The 22,123-nt window shown below is 34.6% G+C and overlaps 1 protein-coding gene across 3 annotated transcripts; it reads right to left on the reverse strand.

Annotated features, from left to right (window-relative positions):
* Positions 1-622: 622 nt before the first annotated feature.
* Positions 623-21,999, reverse strand: LOC126969451 (cytoglobin-1-like). 3 transcript variants are annotated; one of them, XM_050814887.1, is made up of 4 exons: positions 21,922-21,999; positions 9,604-9,766; positions 3,049-3,274; positions 623-1,767 (listed from the first exon to the last, which is right to left on the reverse strand). In XM_050814887.1, the coding sequence occupies exons 2-4, from the start codon at positions 9,756-9,758 to the stop codon at positions 1,627-1,629; spliced, it is 522 nt and encodes a 173-aa protein (XP_050670844.1). In that variant the 5' UTR covers positions 9,759-9,766; positions 21,922-21,999; the 3' UTR covers positions 623-1,626. The 3 variants fall into 3 exon arrangements, with proteins under 3 accessions (XP_050670844.1, XP_050670842.1, XP_050670843.1); XM_050814885.1 differs by lacking the exon at positions 21,922-21,999 and adding an exon at positions 12,933-13,088; XM_050814886.1 differs by lacking the exon at positions 21,922-21,999 and adding an exon at positions 15,529-15,656 and having other exon boundaries at positions 625-1,767.
* Positions 22,000-22,123: the final 124 nt, after the last annotated feature.

The raw sequence follows: 22,123 nt of genomic DNA on the forward strand, positions 1-22,123 counted from the left end.
TTACCCGAAGACCGTTTGCCATTTACATCGACTATCTGAACTCTTTCGCTAGTCTAGTTATTTATTGTTGATACATAATATTATCAAATAGTGCGTAAAATATACTGTGATAATCATGAGCGTAATATATACGTAAATGTATTCTCATGATTCTTCCTGCTCTGTCAACGGCTTGATCACCTGGCGTTGCGTAGAGACGTCGCTTCATTCTGTGTCATCTACCGCGTCATTCACGGGACATGTTATAAAGAGCTGCTTCACTTTATTCCTGTCGCACGAACTCTCGCACGACACTGCACAATTAGGATACCAACCTCACCATCTGGATGTGTGGTGTTCCTCCACTGTGCGGTTTTTTAGGAACTTTCTTGCACGTACACCATAAGCTGTGTAATGAGCTTCTTTGTGCGGTGTTTCGGGGACGATACGATATCCTTACAGGCTGGCAACGCCTCTGTGGTTACTTTCGTATTGCAGGAGAATGTGAAAAACGACGTGACGACAGAGTAATGTGGAGAAGATAAAACGGTACTCCTCCGCACCGCAAATATATGTGCGAGAAACAGAAATGGAAGAGAAAAAGCAAAAAAAATCATTTTAAAATTATAATTTAATTTATTCCTAAAATTTAACATTTTTTTTTAAATATTTTAAAATTATAAAAATCTTAATAAGAAATTTAATTTCTAGGTAAAATCGTATATAGTAAATACACTTGAATCCACTAAACGACTCGGTGAAAATTAGTGATCTAATAAAAACTTCATAATAAAATATAGCTAAATAATCTCAAATATTAATTATGTAAACTAAAATTCTAAAAGGCACGTTGAGCTTTTTATGAAATGCTGTATCAGTACCCCGCTATCACAGCTGCTGCGGGTATTTAGGTAATATTATGTACTACTTACTAGAGAAGATATCTTACCTTGAATGTTTCTGTGACTCAATTTATGGACAACTATCATCAACTCATTTAGTCTATGCTGGACTTATGTAGCAAAAACAACGTATGTAAAAAAAATCGTGGGTTTTATTTAAAATATGCTTCTGTGTCTATTTCTACACTGTTTTAATAACTCTCAGAACACAAGTAAAAGTCAAGTAGTAATTTTTACGACGCAGTTCTACATATTATTTCATACACGATTAATTTAATTACATTATGTCAACTGTTCATGATATGTCATCGCAGTAAAAACTGATAAGTTATATCTGTCTTCAGTTCCGGCCTTATAATTTGTTCGGAATTGCTTCTCTAGTACGTATTACATTATCACCTTACTGAAATTACAAGGCACGAGGCCTCGTAATTTTTCTATAGACTAAACACACCCCTCACTCGTAATCACGCACCGTTGGCGTGGACAATACAACACAATATTTGTGTTTCAGCACACAATGCACATTAACAAATTGATTGCTGAAATACAAACGTGATTTATATGAAATAATTTATATACACATAAATTAAGGATATTATGTCACACAAAAATTGCTGAGACTTGTCAAATAAATCTAGTATTTATTGTCTAAGGAATACTTTTTTCGTTACATTTAGTTGTATAAAAATATAGGGCACCCTATTTAAAAGCGATCTAATATGCTAACAAATAAATTCTTAACTTAGTCTTCTTCTATAGGTGAATTAAGAGTTTCAAAAATGTGCTTATACAGGAAGTCGATGGCTTTGCTCCATGCGCCCAGCGTCTTTTTATCCAGGTTGAATACTTCGATGAAAATGTTCACTATAACGACTTTTAGTTCCTAAAAATAAACAATTATTTAGCACAATTATATAATAATGGTTAATCACTGAGATTCTACTTATTTAACGTGATGCTGATCATGATCCGATGTAAAAGACGTGTGATGCAACAACGCAAAGTGGAAAATGCCTCTGCTAGAAGCAGCAGGAAAGGAGTTCAAGCCTTTTACAACTATAGCTCGTTACAAGGAATAGATGGTCCCTAAAGTCAAAGTCAAATAAACTTATTCAGTTAGGCTTAAAATAAGTGCTTTTGAATTGTCACTATCAATATTTCTTTTAAATTTCTGAATCAACCATATATTTGGAAAAAGTAGAGCTCGTGAGAAGAACATACAAGAACCTCAACGGCCACTCTTTTGAATCAAATAAAGTATTTTACAATCGCTGTAATATACAAAACAAATTAGTTTGTAAGGTGCTGGATTAAATATATGAATCGTGTTCAAAGTTGAAAGCGTTTTAAATATTAAATATTTCATAAAAAGTAATAACGAACAAAATCGTATAAATATAAATTATCCTATATTGGATGCATCAACCTTTAGAGCTTGAATTGATTGTTGGTGTGAGGATGCATTGTGAGCATGATGGACATAATTAGGAGTCGCATCGATCAAAACAATGATTTATTAACTAATAAAAAGATTCGACCTGGCACCATAAGCAGCACCCGTTCACGAGTTGACGGATGGACCAGCAATCGCTCCCTTCGCACATATTTGAGGGAAGGAGACTAAGGTCAGTAAGGTGGTCAAGGCCAAGAGCCACCAGAACAAGAGGTAGACCCAGGGCCAGATGGGCAGATGAAATAGTAGGCGACATTTTCGTAGGTACTTACATCTGACATGGTCATGACTCATGATAGAACCATAGACCTCATTTATCACGGAGTATTTATATTAACTAACATACTTAAATTATCATACATAACAACTAGTAATGGGCAGGGAAATCTACCTTACTAACAAGAGTACGCCTTGCTCGTCATATCAGTCGTTACTTCTTGTTATACCTGGGACCTGGGTCTCACTTCAAAAAGGTTCCTTGCTCACCCAGTTCTTACTCACCACGATTTGACCGTATTATATAATTGTAATTTTGATGTGGAATGAGCTTCCTTATGCGGTGTTTTCGGGACGATAAGACATGGGTACTCCTGTGATTCCTCTGGTGTTGCAAGAGAATGTAGGCGGCGGTGATCAATTAACATCAGATGACCCGAACGCTCGTTTGACCTACTCTTCCAAAAAAAATTAGATTGTTGGTAATATACTTACATTAAAATGGCTTTCCTTTATTTTTCTCTTGGCATGCGAGACTCCGAGTTTGTTCATCATCACCACAACTACTTCCGGCTGGTGCAGGTTCACCACAGCCTGGTTAAATGATGCCATCAAGTTAATAACATGAGCCCTGAACTGGTGATTTGCGTCGAACTCGTCTTCAGACAACCGTCTCAGCATTCGAAAGAAATCTTTAGTTTCCGGACACGCCCGGAATAATCTGTATAAATAATAACCCAGGTTTAATTTTGATCGAAAATATATTACTTACTTTACAATTACCATTAATATGTGGTTAAGCAGTAACCACGGCTGAATGTGTTATGAAAGATAAATGTGTTATGAAAAATTAATTACTCATAAAAAGTTTTCCTTTTTTATGAAATTGACGAGAGCTAGGGTTCAATTGAGGATAATGACATCACAGCCGTTAGTAATATTTTTTTAGGGAGGAGGAGGATAAACGAGAATACCACCTGATGTTAAGTGATCACCGCCGCCCACATTCTCTTGTAACTCCAGAGGAATCAAAGCAGCGTTGCCGGCCTTTAAGGAAGGTGAACGCGCTCTTTGAAGATATTCATGTCGTATCGTCCGGAAACACTGCACAAGGAGGCTCATTCCACAGCTTGGTTGAACGTGGAAGAAAGTTTTTTGAACACTGTACTGTGGAGGAACGCCATACATTTCCCAGTGGGAGGCTCCTTTGCACAGGATGCCGGCTAGATTATAGCTACCGCAACGGCGCCTATTTCTGCCGTGAAGCAGTAATGTGTAATCATTATTGTGTTTTGGTCTGAAGGGCGCCGTACCTAGTGAAATTACTCGGCAAATAAGACTTAACATCTTATGACTGAAGGTGACGAGCGCAGTTGTAGTGCTGCTTAGAATCTTAGGGTGTGTCAAGAATCCTGATACCATCAGCTGAACGTCCTGCTCGTTTCATCCCTTATTGTCATAAAAAAAACATCCTTGGTATGTTATTTTTATTTGTGGCGTGTCGTGCTAAGGTGGAAATAGCGGCAGGAATCAGTTCAAACAGCTCTTAGGAATACTCCCCGTGATAGATGCGGTAGAAGATAGACAATGAAGTGACGACGTGTCTACGAAACAGCAATAATAATTTCTACTTCAATTTCATATTTGAATATTGTAGTCCAATTCAAATTCATTGGGAATCTTAAGGTAAATTGCATAATCTTATATATATATTACGTGACACGTTGTTTGTCCGCGATGGACTCCTAAACTAATGAACGGATTTTAATGGGGATTATTCATCGAGTGCAGGTTAATCCAACTTGAGAGATAGGATAGTTTTTATTTCGATTTGAGACCCATAATTATTTTTAATTCCAATATTTGTTTTGTATGGACATATTTTCTATGAGAGAATTTATTGGCGCACGGTTTGACAGTTCTGCTGTGAAACAATTTCATTATAACAACAGGAAGCATATTCTACGAAATAATTCTTGATGTTATGAAATATTATTGACAAATTCATAAAACAGTATTTTATTTATTATGTGCAGAACAACGTCTGCCGGGTCAGCTAGTATAAAATAATTTATATCTCGATTTTTATTTTTGTCATGAAACCTACACTGAAACTGTTAAATTCGATCACTAATTATTGCAGCGGGGCTATTTGAAGACCGAACTCAGAACACGTAAGCCAGCCAAACCATCATAATATTTTGTATGCAAATAGTTGTTCTCATAATACGAATATATTTCTCAATATTATGACTTAAAGCGTACTGTTTGCATCGTATTTTGGTTAAATTTCTATTTTCACAATGTTGCAAGCGCCCTGTTTTCTGTTGTTACTTGTGTATTGGAAAACTAATACTGCTACTTTTTTTTTATGGAATAGGAGGACAAACGAGCGTACGGGTCACCTGTTGTTAAGTGCCGCCACCCACAATCTCTTGCAACACCAGAGGAATAACAGGAGCGTTGCCGGCCTTTAAGGAAGGTGTACGCGCTTTATTTGAAGGTACCCATGTTACGACGATACGTCGTCCCAGAAACATCGCACAAGGAAGCTCATTCCACAGCTTTGTAGTACGTGGAAGAAAGCTCCTTGAAAACCGCACTGTGGAGGACCGCCACACATCCAGATGGTGAGGATGATATCCTAACTTGTGGCGTGTCGTGCGAAGGTGGAATTCGGCGGCAGGAATCAGGTTAGTACATATACATACTACTAAAATTATTCCTATATATCCTTCTTTGAATATTAATAATGTTTTTGTATTTGTCTCAGAATACAGAACAAGCCAAAAGGCTTAGATTAATGATTCGCAAAGGAGTAGTCGCAAAGTGCGGCAACTAATACTACGCCCAAGTGGGCGAACTCGAGCCAGTCTCGAACATTGTGTGACGTTGACGTGCCACATGTTCTGTTAAACTTTGCTAATAATTGAAACTAAAATGCCGTGTTGCGTAGTAAAACTTTGTAAAAATAATAAGAAAGACACTGTGACCACACATCATCAGTAAGTATTTTGTATTTTATTAATTTCAAAACTCTCCTTATTAATTTAAACATTTAATTATATGCATAACTCATATAAATATGTAGGTATGAACTATATTGATAATTCAATATTTAATAAATAGAAAGCACATATGTTGATATTATTATGACATGTATTATATATACAATACATGTCATATTAATGTATGAATTAAAAATAATATAGGGACCGAACGTCTAGACTGTCAAGCCAACTGAAAAGCGAAAGGTGTGCAAGAAATGATACGCACCAAAAACGTTACTATCCCGTATCCCTATTACGTTTGTTGAGTAGGTTTTACCTACCATATTTTTCTCATACCGGGCGCCTTATATGAAAATCGATTCTTAAGGATGGACTCCAAAAACAGGATGTTAGTCTAGTGTGCGTGACAAGCTACGTCTTACACTCGCGATTTATATCAAACTTTATGTTAGTGTGCGTGAATTGCTCAAAATAGAGATTAGTTCTAAACACAATTTTTCGACGTCTGGCTACCCGGACTCACATGTGAAGGCATTTTATTTTACTTCGTAACACACCCAGGAGAAGCAGCTCAATATTTTCCAAAATAAAATCAGTGCCAAAACAAAGCTTGTGAATTGGCGAAAGATATATATATATATTAGATATATTTGTGTACATACATACACGCCTTAGATCATTGACAGTACTCAACTAGCAATGAGACACTTTTTATTTTACGACGCTATAAAATGTTTACGAGGCTCTCTACAAACTTTATAGTATCATCAAAAGCGGGCAAATGTCGAATGGTAAGCAAATTGCCAATAAACTATTAATACACTCTACAACTGTTTGGGAACGACTAAAATAGAACTAGACTTGTTAGCTTAAGCAATGCTTTATTTGAAAGCATTTAAGGTAAATGTTTCCGCAACTCGATGACTGCGCGCCTATTTTGCATGTGTGGGAATATATTTGTTATTCCTGCCACCCTAATTCCTCCAGGAACCTTAGCAACCTCCTCGCCTTCCTAAAGACTGCTGGGAGTATGTTTGGGTTACCAAGATGTTGAGCCCGGTAAGTTGCTACACCTGGATAATGCAGAAGTATATGTGCAGCAGTTTCCTCTGTCACCACGCAGGTCTTGCACAATGGGCTGTCAGTTATGCCCATAAAAATATATGTTTATTATAAGGACCGTACCTGGTTAGGGCCGCCATTATCTGTCTAATTTGCGATTCTATCGACTAAAGTTATATCTTTGCAACTATTTGTTATTAATAGTGATTTTGATTATTATAACATTGGAAATAAGGGATTGCTTGTAACTAATTCTAGTAGGCTTCATAAGATACATAATAGCTTTAAGGGTAAATGTATACACTTTTATAATAAAGTCCCAGCCACTGTTTAGGCATTATCTATAAAGAAAATTAATGTTTTATTAAAAAATGGCTCTGTCGTAAATCCTACTACTACAGCTGAGTATTTAAATGATCGGATAAATTATGATTATTTTATAGCAATTACAATGACAGTACAATATTGTATATTTAATTTAATTACTCTATCATCAAAAATAATTCCTTTAGAATTAACTTAACTATTATATTATTTATATTATAATTAAATTAACTATAAAACCTTCGAGAGTATTGAATATGGTTCCAACCAGATGCCATCCCTTGTATTACGTTTAAAATTTGTAAACAAGATTTTATGAACGATGCGGGACTCGAACCCACAACCTCTCGCGTTCCGTGCTAGTGCTCTTCCAACTGAGCTAACCGTTCGAGTGACGCATCGTTATAAAATCTGAAGCCACAGCCTGAGAGTTGAACAAAGAATACAAGATTAAGATAACGCGAGAGGTCGTGGGTTCGAGTCCCGCACCGTTCATAAAATTTTGTTTTCAAATTTTATTCGTGTATTAATCCCCTAAGTGAGGTTATCACTTTAAAAACTTTACAAATTGTGTATTACGTCTAATGAGTGTGAAAATATACTTTATATCATAGTATTTTAAAGTCTAAAATCATAATTACAATCAATATACAGAAAAGAAAAAACAACTCTTGTAGTTTTTTTTTTAAATAACTAATAAATTTTTTACTTACTCGAGTAAGTCGTGATGTTTGAGTATTTTTGTTGCATCATTTTGTATAGATTATGATTTTTAAAATTATTAAGCTGTAAATGTTGTTTAAGTAGTGAATATCTTGCTACTTCTTCTCATTATAGCACAACCCTTCCGATGTGATGGTATTTGGTAAAATGTATAAGCTTTTTTTTAATGAAAATAAGGGACGAGACGAGCAGGACGTTCAGCTGATGGTAATTGATACACCCTACCCATTACAATGCAGTGCTGCTCAGGATTCTTAAAAAACCCAAAAATTCTGAGCGGCACTACAATTGCGCTCGTCACCTTGAGACATAAGATGTTCAGTCTCATTTGCCCAATAATGTCACTAGCTACGGCGGTCTTCTGATTACTGCTTAATGGCAGTAATAGGCGCCGTCGTCGTACCCATAATCTAGCCGGCTTCCTGTGCAAAGGAGCCTCCCACTGGTAGTGACATTCATAAGTGTTATTCTTTGACCTAAATGAATAAACTAGTTTGATTCTATTTCATTCTATCCGACAGCTAACTATGAAAGTCATTGACACGACACAAATTGAATTAAATATCGACGATTGTGAGAGATGAATCTCATTGTGCATTCAAAACGTGTCTAGTCGTGCATCCTGTAGACAATCTCCGCTCTGCATATCTCACTTTGTTATAAATTTGCATTATTTAGAGTTGTCTGTCTCCATTAAATCAAGTTAAATTGTTTATCTACACCCAAATGTATGTAAGCACATACATTTATTCAAACAAAACAAATCTTACAACTATATTTACAAGACTATGACTACACAAAAATAAAACTATCATTACGTGGATGCGTACTAAGAATACTGGCAACATTTCCGTGTTGGATAGCTAGGCTGATCCGTTGACCGAGATGGTTGGGTTTAAATCCATGTTTTAACCCATGCTTTAAATCCTCTATTAAAGATTCTAAAACAGCCTATTGTCAATATTAAAACACCCAATGTAGGACATTCGATAGTCGGTAGTAGGATAGTCCTAATAAACATTACATCATCCAAACGAGTGTTGTAATGAAATTCAGTACAACATTATATCATCCGTTTTCATAATAACACTCCTTTGGATGATATTATGGTTACTAGGACTGGCTTTTTTTAATGTTAGCAGTAAGCTAACTGTTTTCAAAATCTTTTAGAGGATTCATATTATGAGTGTAGAGAAAGTCTTGTATGCAACTGTTGATAATTAGATAATAAGACTTGACTTAGTTTTAGCAAGTAATAATAATCTTCTGTACGTGTGTTGACAGTGAACTCCTCCTAAACGGCTGGACCGATTTGAATTAAATTTTCTGTGTGTGTTCAAGTGGATTCGAGGATGGTTTAGATTCACAATAATTGAACTACCTCCTAAATGGCAGGACGAATTTTGATGATTTTTATAGAGTGGTCCAGTGAATTTGAGATTGGTTTAGATTGTTAATATAGTCGATATATTATTCTCCTACGACGACAACGTCTGTCGGGTCCGCTAGTCTACATATATATTTATTTACATGTCTTTAATTGTAATTCAAATTCAAATTCAAATATTTTTATTCAAAATAGGATTCAAAATCACTTATTACCATAAAATCTACCACCCATTCAAAAGAGACTGCGAAGACCTGAGAAGAACGGGCGCAAGAAACTCAGCGGCCTTTTTTTTATAAAAATATGGATTACAGTGTGATATCGTACAATAAACATTTATAATTAAAGAGCCTGAGGTTGTTCTCTTTATTCCCAGTCCGTGGTGTCATTAAGAAAATCGTTTATGCTATAGTAACCTTTCCCACCCAAACGTTTTTTAACAATTCTTTTAAATTTCGTAACACATTAATTGTTTTGTACATTTATACAAATCATATTATAGATATCAAAAGAGGTGGTCTGTAAGTAAATAAATAAAAGTACCGTTTAAAAAATTCAGATCCGGTTGCAACACAGTTTTCGTAGGCTGGTGCCCAAGTTTTCTGGACAGCGTAGATCTCCCGTCGCGTCATACCTGACACCGGGTTGACCACGTCAGGGTCACCACCCCACCAGTAGTAGCTCAACCAACCACCCATGGTATTAACTGGAAAAAGTGATACTAAGTGAATAAACAATTTATTATTTTGTAAATTGATAACCCTCACTTCTGGGATTAATTAGACATACACAAATTAAATTTGAAAACAAAAGCCAAGCCGACCGTTCAAGCCAACCGTTCGAGTGACAACAAGATGTACAAGAGTTGAACAAGGTGTACAAGATTTATCAATGATGCGTCATTCGAATGGTTGGCTCAGTGGAAGAGCGCTCGCACGGAACGCGAGAGATCGCAGGTTCAAATCCCGCATCGTTCATAAATTTTATTCTCAAATTTTATTTGTGTAACTAAGAGAATAATTGAACAATCATGGTGGTTAAATATTCAACATGACAACTTTTAAAGAACTTATGAGGTCACAAGGTTACAGTGGGAGGCTCTTTTGCACATGATGCCGGCTGGATTATGGGTACCAACAACGGCGCCTGTTTCTGCCGTGAAGCAGTAATGTGTAAACATTATTGTGTTTCGTTCTGAAGGGCAAATGAGACTTAACATCTTATGTCTCAAGGTGACCAGCGCAATTATTGTAGTGCCGCTCAGAAGTTTTGGGTTTTTCAAGAATCTTGAGCGGCACTGCATTGTTGCAGGGCGTATTAACTACCATCAGCTGAACGTCCTGCTCATATCCTCCCCTATTTTCATAAAAAAAAATTGCAAACTATCCTAAATGGAGGTTTAGTAATTAACTCAATGTGTAAGAGGATAAAATAGGTTGGGTATGTTGTTCTAGTAATAACGTTGATGTAGTATTGTACGTTGTTGGCCGAGCACACAAATAAATGACCTCGATTGGCCTAATATTTGACAGAGCACTACAATGGAGTGCCATTTACACACTATTGTAATTGACCGATGTAAGGGCCGTTCTATTACAAGTTATTTTGTGTATATATTTATCTTTGAACATAATATATTGAATTTCTTTTTCTTAGTTTTAGTGAAATTATAAATATTACTTATAAAGTAAATACCATTTACCATTCGCCTAAACTAACAGTTCTTGAATCATATTATCATAATTATGAATGTTGAACATAATATTTGAAATGGTTGAAAATGATTGAATTTTTGAATGAATGTTATGACATGGGTACGTATTTATGTACTCGTATTTGTTCGGATTATATATAAAATAATAATTCTTTTCATCAATCAATATTCATAAAAATTTCAATATGTGACAATTTTATTACTATCTACTATTTATTTAATAAGTATTTAAAAAGGATTTAGATTAGTAAAATATTGCTTAACAACCCAAAAATTCAAACATGCAGTCAATGAAAGAGAATAGATACGACCAAATTTTATTAGTCTTTTTGATGGCGAGATAGGACCTTTACTTGAAAAGGATGTTGATTAATTATTAATTTATTTTTATGGAATAGGAGGACAAACGAGCGTACGGGTCACCTGGTGTTAAGTGATCACCGCCGCCCACAATCTCTTGCAACACCGGAGGAATCACATGAGCGTTGCGGCCTTTAAGTAAGGAGTATGCGCTTTTTTTGAAGGTACCCATGTCGTATCGTCGCGGAAACACCGCATAAGAAAGCTCATTCCACAGCTTTGTAGTACGTGGAAGAAAGCTCCTTGAAAAACGTACTGTGGAGGACCGCCACACATCCAGATGGTGGGGGATGATATCTTAACTTGTGGCGTGTCGTGCGAAGGTGGAATTCTTGCTAACAATATCAAATAAGCCCCCTAATTCTCTCTCATCACAGTATTAAAATTATTGTATGCAACGATTACACATTACTCTTTTATCATCAAATATATCAGTCAATCTTAATAACTTAACAACAATGCTAGCTGTTACGTTTTTAGTTGAGGAGTTATCAATCTTACTATCAACTATCACTATTATCAACGTGTTATAGAATATTCACTGTCAATTAATATAATATTTCGAAATAATTATTACATATGACACAAATATTTAGTTATTGATTGAGTTCTTGTGAATTTTAAGATTCTTGAAGTAGGTAGATATATAAAGGTACATAATTATCACCATATAAGTTATGATTAGTGTAAAATTACGTTACCAATCAATCAATATCACTTTATCAACTTATGTTAAGGAAATTACACTTATGATTGTCAATAGTTATTTTTTTTCACTAATTACCACCATTGTAGAAAAAGTAGAGCTAAACCTCTAAGAGTGACAAGAAAAAAGAATGACCAGCATTATGGAGCTTAGGCCACGTACAAATATTTTTGTGTCTTGATAAATGTTATTATAAAATTAAGCTTGATAATTCTGTTTTCATTCACAAAAATATATTTTTGGTTGGAATCCCAGATTCAGAGAAAATTTTAATGAATGTTATGTAAGGTCAGGTTAGTTTGTTAAGAAGATAGCGCTCGTTTGTATGAACTTTACGACCTATGGTGGGTACTTAGGTACAGGTAAAAAAAACAAACAAGGCATGTTTGGATTGTAATAAAATTCAAATAATCTTTTCTGTTGCGAATTACGTGTTACTTCAATCCGATAGTAAAGTTTTTGAAATATCTCAAATGGCTTTCATTTTATTTTGAAAAGAAGTTGTCAAGTCCTTATTGGAAAACCCATTAGCTATCGATTTTATTATTTCAATAATATAAAGTACTTTAAAACGAAAATAAACTCGGAATAGGCAGAAATTTAGTTTTGGTCCCAAATTGAATGTAAAAATGTAACTTTAACGATAAAATATATTATTTTTCGACACAACCTGGGCCCATGTATGGTCAATATCCTTTGTTGACATTCTTCTAAATCAAAATTGACAGCTTCATCGTTTTATAAATTATTATATATACTTAAAATCTAAGCAAAGTGATGTAACAACAATTATCTCAGCTAATGTAAAGTGAGTAAATTAAAAATTAAATATCTCGGTTACGGTTAATAATCTTTATTTTAAATAACATAGAGTACGACAATTTTTATGTGTTATTTTTTTGTTCGTGTGTAAGTCTTATGTTAATAGTGGAGGCTGTAACTTGCATATTTTTTAATTGATGAACTTAATAATCTAAATTGCTTGCATTTGTAAAATTATAATCCCGAACTCAAAGCGTATTAAGTCAAGGACGATATTTTACAAATTTTTTTATCAGTCTTATATTAATAGTTAAGCTAAAAGATACTCACATTTTATTTAATTGATGATAAAAAAATATTTTAATATTCTGAATTTCTTGCACTTGTAAATTTTATAATCCCGAACTCACAAGCGCCTTAAGTCCAGCGTGTTATTCTACTGTTTGGAATGTCTACTGTTAAATTATCATTCACGATAACAGAAATCACACTACATCTTTGTGCGGTTACTCAATACAGAGTTAAAAAAATATTGAGTAACTTTTTGTGTCGTTATTGTGTAATGTTTACCTGGTATCAGAGTTAGCAGATATTTTTTGTGGGTTTTATAGTTTTTATAGTTTCGTACGTTTGATGTAAAAAAACATATTCCCCCAAGCCGACTGGTCCTCGTGGGGGAAAATGACCAGGATAAATGAAGGACCATAAAGAAATGGATTTTATAGTTTCGTATTTCGTGTATGTTTTTTTGCCAAACATCAATGAATAATACTTTGAAAAAACTAAAAATCACGCTAAAGAGAAAAAAAATCTATTTGGTACTCAAAAATATCCTAATATTAGATAAATCGGATAGAGAAAATGGTGGAAATTTTAAATTACCACATATTCCTGCCTTATCGACGATAGATTAATATTATATAAATTAACATAAATCTTATTTCGCAAATTGAAAAATGGAATAATTTTATAAAATAAGATAATGTATTGTCATCGATCCTCGATAAATCTACTAAATTTGAACGAAATCTAGCCATTTAAAGTGGGTCAAAATCGCGCCAAAATGCGTCTAATAAAAAGCGTGTAAAAAGCATAGAGGTTATCTTTTTTTTAATGAAAATAAGTGACGAGACGAGCAGGACATTCAACTGATGGTGATTGATACGCCCTGCCCATTACAATAAAGTGCCGCTCAGGATTCTCGAAAATCCCAAAAAATTCTGAGCCGCACTACAAACTCATACAACCCTTCAAACCGTAACACAGTAATGCTTACACATTACTGCTTCACGGCAGATATAGGCGCCGTTGTGGTACCCATAATCTAGCCGGTATCCTGTGCAAAGGAGCCTCCCACTCCACTTACCTGATGGTAGGCAGACCAATCACTCTTGATTAGAATCTGTTTGTTGATCAATCAATTTTATTTAAATCAACGGGAGTTGGATTGTCAAAATTAAGAATAGAATCAACTCTTCACGTGCTTAATTTTTTGAAAACTAATAATACTATTTATCTAGGTATTCTTTGCAGAAGAGGGCTATTCGCGCTATTTAGAACCTAGGTCCTAAATAATAAGTTATGTATGTATATTACATAGGCACAAAAGTGAATTTTCTAGAAACTTTCATTACCACAATATTAACACCAGAAACCAACATAAACTTATAATGCCCACTACTCGGCTAAATCGAGTTAGTAAGTCTTTTGAGGGGCGATGTATATGCTTTTACAACAAGATCCCAGAAAATGTTCAAAACAAATATATTACGAAATACGAAACAATTGTTCTTTTGTATTGAAAAATTTTTGTGTGGTAAGGTTAATAATGGTGCAAAGTTAAATATTCAATAGTGATTGACCTATATAACTATTAACTTTAGTCACCCTGATAACGATGTTTTCGAAAGAGAATAAAACGTCAAATTATGCAAATAGTGTTAATATTTATCTAATAATTAATGTAAAATAAAGTTTAAAATGAATAGGCTTTTAATCTTTTAAAAACAGTTCACTTTCAGTGAAAAGTTCTTTGGACACGTGGGTCACCTTTGGACCACCTCCCGTGACCGTCGCGCGATTTGACATTTGACAGGAATTTTCAAATCAAATAGAACGTTATTGTTTTTTTTTAATTGAGGTACCTTTAGTAAGTAAAAGCCTATAATATAAGCCATTGTTACAGTTTCTGAATCATATGAGTACAAAAAATGAAGGTTGCACAGAAAGAATAGTAGAAATTATGGATGAAAATAAATAAAAGTAATTTTGAATATCCAAATAATTGAAATATGTAAAATGGATATTTATTTATATATTAGTTTGTATTATGTAAATAATAATCATTATTTTCATACAAACAGTGGGAGTCTGCTTTACACAGGAAGCCGGCTAGATTATGGGTACAAAAATGGCGCCTATTTCTGCCGTGAAGCAGTAATGTATAAACATTACTGTGTTTCGGTCTGAAAGGCGCCGTAGCTAGTGAAATTACTGAGTAAATGAGCCTTAACATCTTAAGTCTCAAGGTGACGAGCACAATTATAGTGCCGCTCAGAATTTTTGGGTTTTACAAGAATCCTGAGCGGCACTGCATTGTAATGGGTCATGCGTTTTATTACCATCAGCTGAACGTCCTGTTCGTTACATCCCTTATTTTCATTAAAAAATAAAATTTGCAAATGCATGACAATTTTATTAGTACTATTAAATATGTTGTTGTATATTATATGTTAATACATGTAGTACTGGTATGCTGAATGTAACTTTTTTCAATTGACGTTACAAAAGTTTAAATCAGGCTTAATTTTATGCACTTGTAGACTTTATAACCCCAAACTCACAAGCGTCTTAAGTAAATAAAGGGTATTTACTACGTTATTTTTTTTAAGTCTTATATTAATAATATAAGCTGAAAGATACTCACTTTTTCAAATTGATGATAAAAGAATCTTTTAAATCTAAACTTCTAGTACTCGTAAACCTTATAATTCCGAACTCACAAGCGTCTTAACTCAAGCGCGGTATTTCACTGTTTGCAATGTCCACTGTTAGATTATCATATTTTATGATAACAGAAATCAATTTATATATCTGTGCAATGGTGAGTTCTTTAAAAAATCGCTGCGTCATTTTAAGTGTTGGTATAGTCTAATGTTACATACCCTGTGTCAGAGTTACCAGGTGTTTTTGTTAATTGAAATAGTTTTGTATATATTTTTTGCTTGTCATTAAAGGTAGAGAAATCAAAACCTGTTTCCGCAGAAATGTAGAATTAGCTCTTAATGGGCTTATTTTTTTTGAAGTAAAACTTCTTTAGAATCGTTGTGATTAGAAACTTGATGAAACGAAAAAGCGAGCCGTGCCAAATTACGATTTTAACAATATGGATATCGTATCCGAAGTTCTCGAGGGTGCAGATAACGAATTTGGGATCATTTTTGAAATCCAAGATAGCGGCTGCGCAAACTTATTTTTTGGGTCATACGTTTGCGTAGTCGTTAAAATGATAACCCTAATGCCACAAGTAAAAGGCACCTTTCGTAAATTGTTGTGCCACATGGAACTAAAATATTTACTACCTAGATCTTAACCAAGCTTGTGGATATAATTAGCAAATAGATGGATATAGCTGGTTTTGTGGTGAGACCTCTAGAATCTTCAGAGGGTCGATGTGAATGGCAGGAGATCCTCCTCTCGGTATGGGGGTACCACAAGGGACACTACTCTTGGGCCCTTCCTCTTCCTTATTTATATAAATGATCTACCTAACCTTGTAGAAAAAAAACACAAGGTGGTATTGTTTGCGGATGACACTTCACTTATAGTCAAAGTGAATGAAGCCAAGTTTTATATGACGAAGTTAACAATGCTCTATCTGACATCGTGTACTGGTTTAGCGCGAATAACTTATTGTTAAATAGTCATAAAACCACGAATATTTTACCGCGCCAAATGTTTAAAATGGATTTGCGAATATTTTATTAAACTAAATTAGAGGTGGTGAAACCGGTGGAATCTTCTATATTCCTTGGCATTACTCTTAATTCCAAATTGCAATGGGGATTGGCGAATAGGCTTAGTTCTGCAGCATATGTGGTTAAGAAAATAAGACGGTTAACTGACATAGATACGGCGCAACTAGTATACTTAAGTATACTTTTATTATATTATATATTGTTATGGGGCAGTGCGGCCGATATTAATACCATCGTTGTACTGCAGAATAGAGCTATTCGCGCTATATATAATCTGGGTCCTAAAGAATCATGAGAGAAAAATTTTAACTATATATATATAAAGAAATAAACATTTTAACTGTTGCTTCTCAATATATTCTTGATAATGTTCCATATGTTCATAAGCAAGCACATTGAGGAATTTGCTAGAAAGTATGACATTCATAATGTTAACCCAAGGAACAAACATAAACTTGTTATGCCTACTACTCGGTTAAGTCGAGTTAGTCTTTTATTAGGCGATGCATATGCTTCTACAATATGATCCCATAAATTGTACAGTAAACAAATGTGTTACGAAATTTAAAAGAATTATTAAAAATGTTTCTGTGGGAAAGGTTACTACAGCATAAATGATTTTCTTAATGACACCACAGATTGGGAATGAAGCGAACACCATCAGGATCTTAAATTATAAAAGTTTATTGTACGATATCACATTGTAATCCATAATTTCTTAGAAAAAAAAGCCCGCTGAGTTTCTTGCGGCTGTTCTTCTCAGGTCTGAGGCAGTCTATTTTGAATGCGTGGTAGTTTTTGACGTTCAGTAAGTGATTTTGAATCCTATTTTAAATAAAAATATTTCGATTTGAATTATGTCACCATTTAAAATTTGCATTTGGGTTGCATTGACTTGTTATCTATGAATAGCAAGTTTGAGTACCACAAATAAGTAAAATCACGTGATGGAGGTGGAATAATGCATGCCTCAAGCAACGTATATGAGGTTTGTAAAGCTACAGAATTTGTAATACATGTAATATAATGGAATGACGCTGGTGGCTTGGGCACGGGGAAGGGCGCTGGTGTGGGACGCTACTTGCGTCGACACTCTGGCTCCTTCTCATGTCCAAGTTACGTTAGTTGGTGCTGGGGCTGCTGCTTCGACTGCCGAAGACGGCAATCGTGGCAAATATGTTGGTCTCAGTGAGTCATACATCTTTGTGCCGTTTGGTGTCGAGACACTTGGCCCGTGGGGCCCAGAGGCGCGGAGAATGTTCAAAATACTATCTTCGCGCCTTGATAAGGCTATTGGAAACGCAAGCGCTAGCAGCTATTTCGGTCAACGGATCAGCCTTGCTATCCAACGCGGTAATGCTGCCAGTATTCTTGGTACGCTTCCACGTAATGATAGTTTTAATTTTATGTAGTCGTAGTATTGTAAATATAGTTATAAGATTTGTTTTGTTTGAATATTAAAGTGATAAAATAAATTAAGACACTTGTAATATAATTGTTTACATTAAATATTAAATTATTTTTAAGCTTGGTGAAAAAATAGTCCTTAAACCCTACATTTATCCTGATACTCCGTATACTTATGACACTCTATATACATCTCAATCTCTTGTAGAGCCTACCCGTAATTAAAAATACTCATTGCAAAATATTGAAAAAAGATGAAATTTGAATTGTTTTCAATAATCCTAAGTCTTTTCTTATATATTTAGAAATATACAGTTTACATGAAGCGACTGGAGTAAATAAAAAGGAGATTATCGTGTAGTTTGTAGCATGTTCCATATTTCGATTCCTTTGTTTTTATACGACGTGATTTATTTGTATATAATGATGAATGGGGGTCGTAGAATCTTTTAAAAAAGTTAGAGAGTGGAAACTTACGCACAAAGAAGGTCTCTAACCCTCACGTGTAACAGAATTTGACATTTGACAGGAATTTTTTAATCGAACAAAAAAAATTGGTTTCTTATTTTAGGTACATCCCTAACTATAACCCTCTAGTAAAAATTGGTGGATGCATATTTGTAAAGTAATAGTTTTATCACAGAGTTGGGATAACTTACGGTTTCCATAATCTAGCTGGCTTCCTGCGCAAAGGAGCCTCCCACTCCATTTTTTTTATATTATTATAATCTAAAAAATTAATAATTAAATTTATGTGTTTTTCAATTTATTAGTTTTATTGAAAATACTGAAAATAAGGGTTTTTGCACTCGCCAAACTAAAACAAACAAATGAATAATGATGAGAGCGCTCCTTTTTTAAGAATATGAATTATTTTATAATTCCTGACAGGTAATATCACATAAGCTCTCAAATTATCTCTGACCACAACCTTAAATTCAACAAGCAACAATTGTTGAGCACTTTCTAATCAAAAAATATCATGATATCTGTCAACCTTCATAACTTAATAGTGCTATTCACCGACCTGTATAAATACCACTGGACAGGCTGTTCCATATGTTTGACTGCAAATTTTTTGTGGCTATTTGAAGCGCCGCTCGCGAGCGTCCACAGAACTAATTTTGACGTATAATACAAATGGCTGTGAAGGAACGTACAATACTCTGAAGTATTTCTGCATTTTGAATTAATTTCGTTTGTTTTCCGTGTTATTTATACTTGAAGAATCAAGGTAATAAAGTACACATTTTTTTTGTAAATAGTTGCCCACCATCTATCGACGTTTGCTGGTTGGACCATCACCAGTTTTTGTATCGCATACTATCACTACATGGCCAACAGCGCCAAAATGGCGAATATCAAACAGGCACAAAAGCACTTTGACAGCCGCCAGTGCAGTGTTATATACTAACCCCCTTATTAATAATAGTCTGCTAACTTAACGCATTGCTAATTGTCACTCTGTCTTCTTCTATTGACCTAAGTCAGAATGAGAAAAAACACTCCTAAGCGGCTGTTTAAAGTTAGCGGACTATTATGAATAAGGGGTAAAGGTCAGTGGTGCTATTAGATACGTTTCTAATCAATAATAATTAGTGTACTGTAGTTATCGTCCACAAGTCTCTCGTCAGCGATCAGGGATCGTGTCGACTAGGGTAGCGTACCTACTCTGTATTACAGAACGGTATTCGTTGAAGGTTGTTGTGTAAATGTTTGAAATAGAAAGCCAAAAAAATTATGAAAGAAATGGTTTAGTCATTGTTCGTAGTTATAGTTTTATTTTTCTTGTTTATTAAGTAAGAATCAAATTATTATTTTTTATCAGCCTTTAGCTTGTTTTGGTTTTGTTTCTTTTGTTATATTTTTCAAAATGTCTTTAGCTTTAAGTAATATAAAGTACAAAGTTTTAGATGAACAATGAGTGTATATTATACCTATTGAGCATGTTGAGTTAGCCTGTAAGTGGAGTATACAATATTATAAAATAACTAGCTGACCCAGCAAACGTTGTATTGCCGATATTAAAATCGCGATACAAAAGTAATTGTTGATCGTAGATGGGTGAAAATTTGAAGTTGTATGTATTTTTTAATGCTGATCATAATCAAACAAATTAAAAAAAAATTGGCGTGGACAACCCTTAACATTAAGGGGGATCAAAATAGATGTTGTCTGATTCTCAGACCTACCTAATATGCACTCAAAATTTCATGAGAATCCGTCAAGCCGTTTCGAAGGTGTTTAACTACAAACACCGCGACATGAGAATTTTATATAAGATTTTTGAATGTGTCCTTAGATTAAGATAGTTGTATGCACGTTAGCTTCCTAATAAATAAATTCCGTTAGTCAGCTTACAAATTCCGACGAGGAGGCCGAGGCGATGTATCAGAATATCTCAACAGTCATCCACACTCCCATGTAAACTTCACCGTTTGCATGGGAAACTTCAACTAAAGTTTAACTGGGCAAACGTATTGGCCATGTGTTAACGGCCGTTCCCAATATAATATCTACAGATAGACATTAATTACTACCTTCTACTGTCAGTAATTAGCTGTGAATAATCTGAAGCTATCCCAATATACCCGATTAGTCAATCTTATCGCCTTGGGACGCGTGAATTGCAATTTCCATACAAACTTCTATCGTTGGTAAGCTTTACGTCGTCCCATTGACAGACAGCGTGTACGGATAAGGTGATTAACCGTCGATAAGTTTATTGGTACAGAAAAGTCAAAGACTGAATATTGGGAACGGCCGTAAGAGTAGGGTAATTTGGTTATGGAAATCGGAACGCCCGAGGCCAGAATATGCTGGAGAATATCTATATGACGGAATCCTTCTTCGTAAAGCGAGAGCAACGAAAATGTACTTGGATTAGCCCGGATGGTGCCACCTAAAATGAGATTGACTTCATAGTAGATGATTGAATAATTTTAATACAAATTGCGTAGCTACTATTTAGATATAACGTTGTTCTGGGACAGTGGCCATAAACCACTAAAAACTCCAAAACAATCCGGTAATCGGGTAGAACTAGGATTCGATTCAATGGCACTATTCACAAATTTACACGCTTCATATATATACATATTGGGCTATGTCAAAATATTTAACTTTTTAAATGAGTCTTTACATGAATAGCTCTGACCAACTCCACATATACAACGAATACATTTTATTTTGAGCAACAAAATTTGCTTGAAGGAACAAACGTTAGTATGTCTTTTATTGGGCGACGCTTCTACAATATTATCCCAGAAAATGTACAAAACAAATTATGGAATGGTTACTAACGGCCGTTCCCAATATACTATCTATAAATAGAGACAAATTACTACCTTCTACTGTCAGTAATTAGGTGTCAATAATCTGAAGCTGTCCCAATATACCCGATAAGTCATTCTTATCGCTTTATATTGGGACGCGTGAATTGAAATTTCCGTACAAACTTCTATCGCTGGTAAGCTATATGTCGTCCTATTGACAGACAGCGTGTACGGATAAGGTGAGTTACCGTCGATAAGTTTATTTGGACAGAAAAGTGAACGATAGTTACGATTCTTATCTCAAGTAAAAGATAGACGGAATATTGGGAACGGCCGTAAGATAGCATAAAAGATTTTATTAATGATACCACAGACTGAGAGTGAAGCGAACACCCTCAGGCTCTTCAATTATAATGTTTGTTGTACGATATTACATTGTTATACATATTTTTATTTAAAAAAGCCCGCTGAGTTTCTTGCGCCCTGTTTTTTGTTTTTCTCATGTCTGAGGCAGTTTATTTTGAATGGGTGGGTAGGTTTTGATTTCGAATAATATTTGAATTTGATGATTTGATTTGATTGAAATTTCTCCAGATGAGAAGAGCGATATACATTTATTTAACAATAAGATATTAATAGTTTAAACTGAAAGATACTTACTTTTTAAAAAAATCAATCTGAATATCTTGCACTCGTAGATTTTATAATTCCGAACTCACAAGCGTCTTACGCCAAGCGCTGTATTCATTAATCTACTCTTTGTTGTTTGAATGTCCACTATAAAATTACCATTCACGATAACAGAAATCAAATTACATCTTTGTGCGTTGAACTCAATACAGAATTCCTTACAAAAAATATT

Source organism: Leptidea sinapis, chromosome 18 (genome assembly GCF_905404315.1).
Source record: "Leptidea sinapis chromosome 18, ilLepSina1.1, whole genome shotgun sequence".
Classification (NCBI taxonomy): domain Eukaryota; kingdom Metazoa; phylum Arthropoda; class Insecta; order Lepidoptera; family Pieridae; genus Leptidea; species Leptidea sinapis.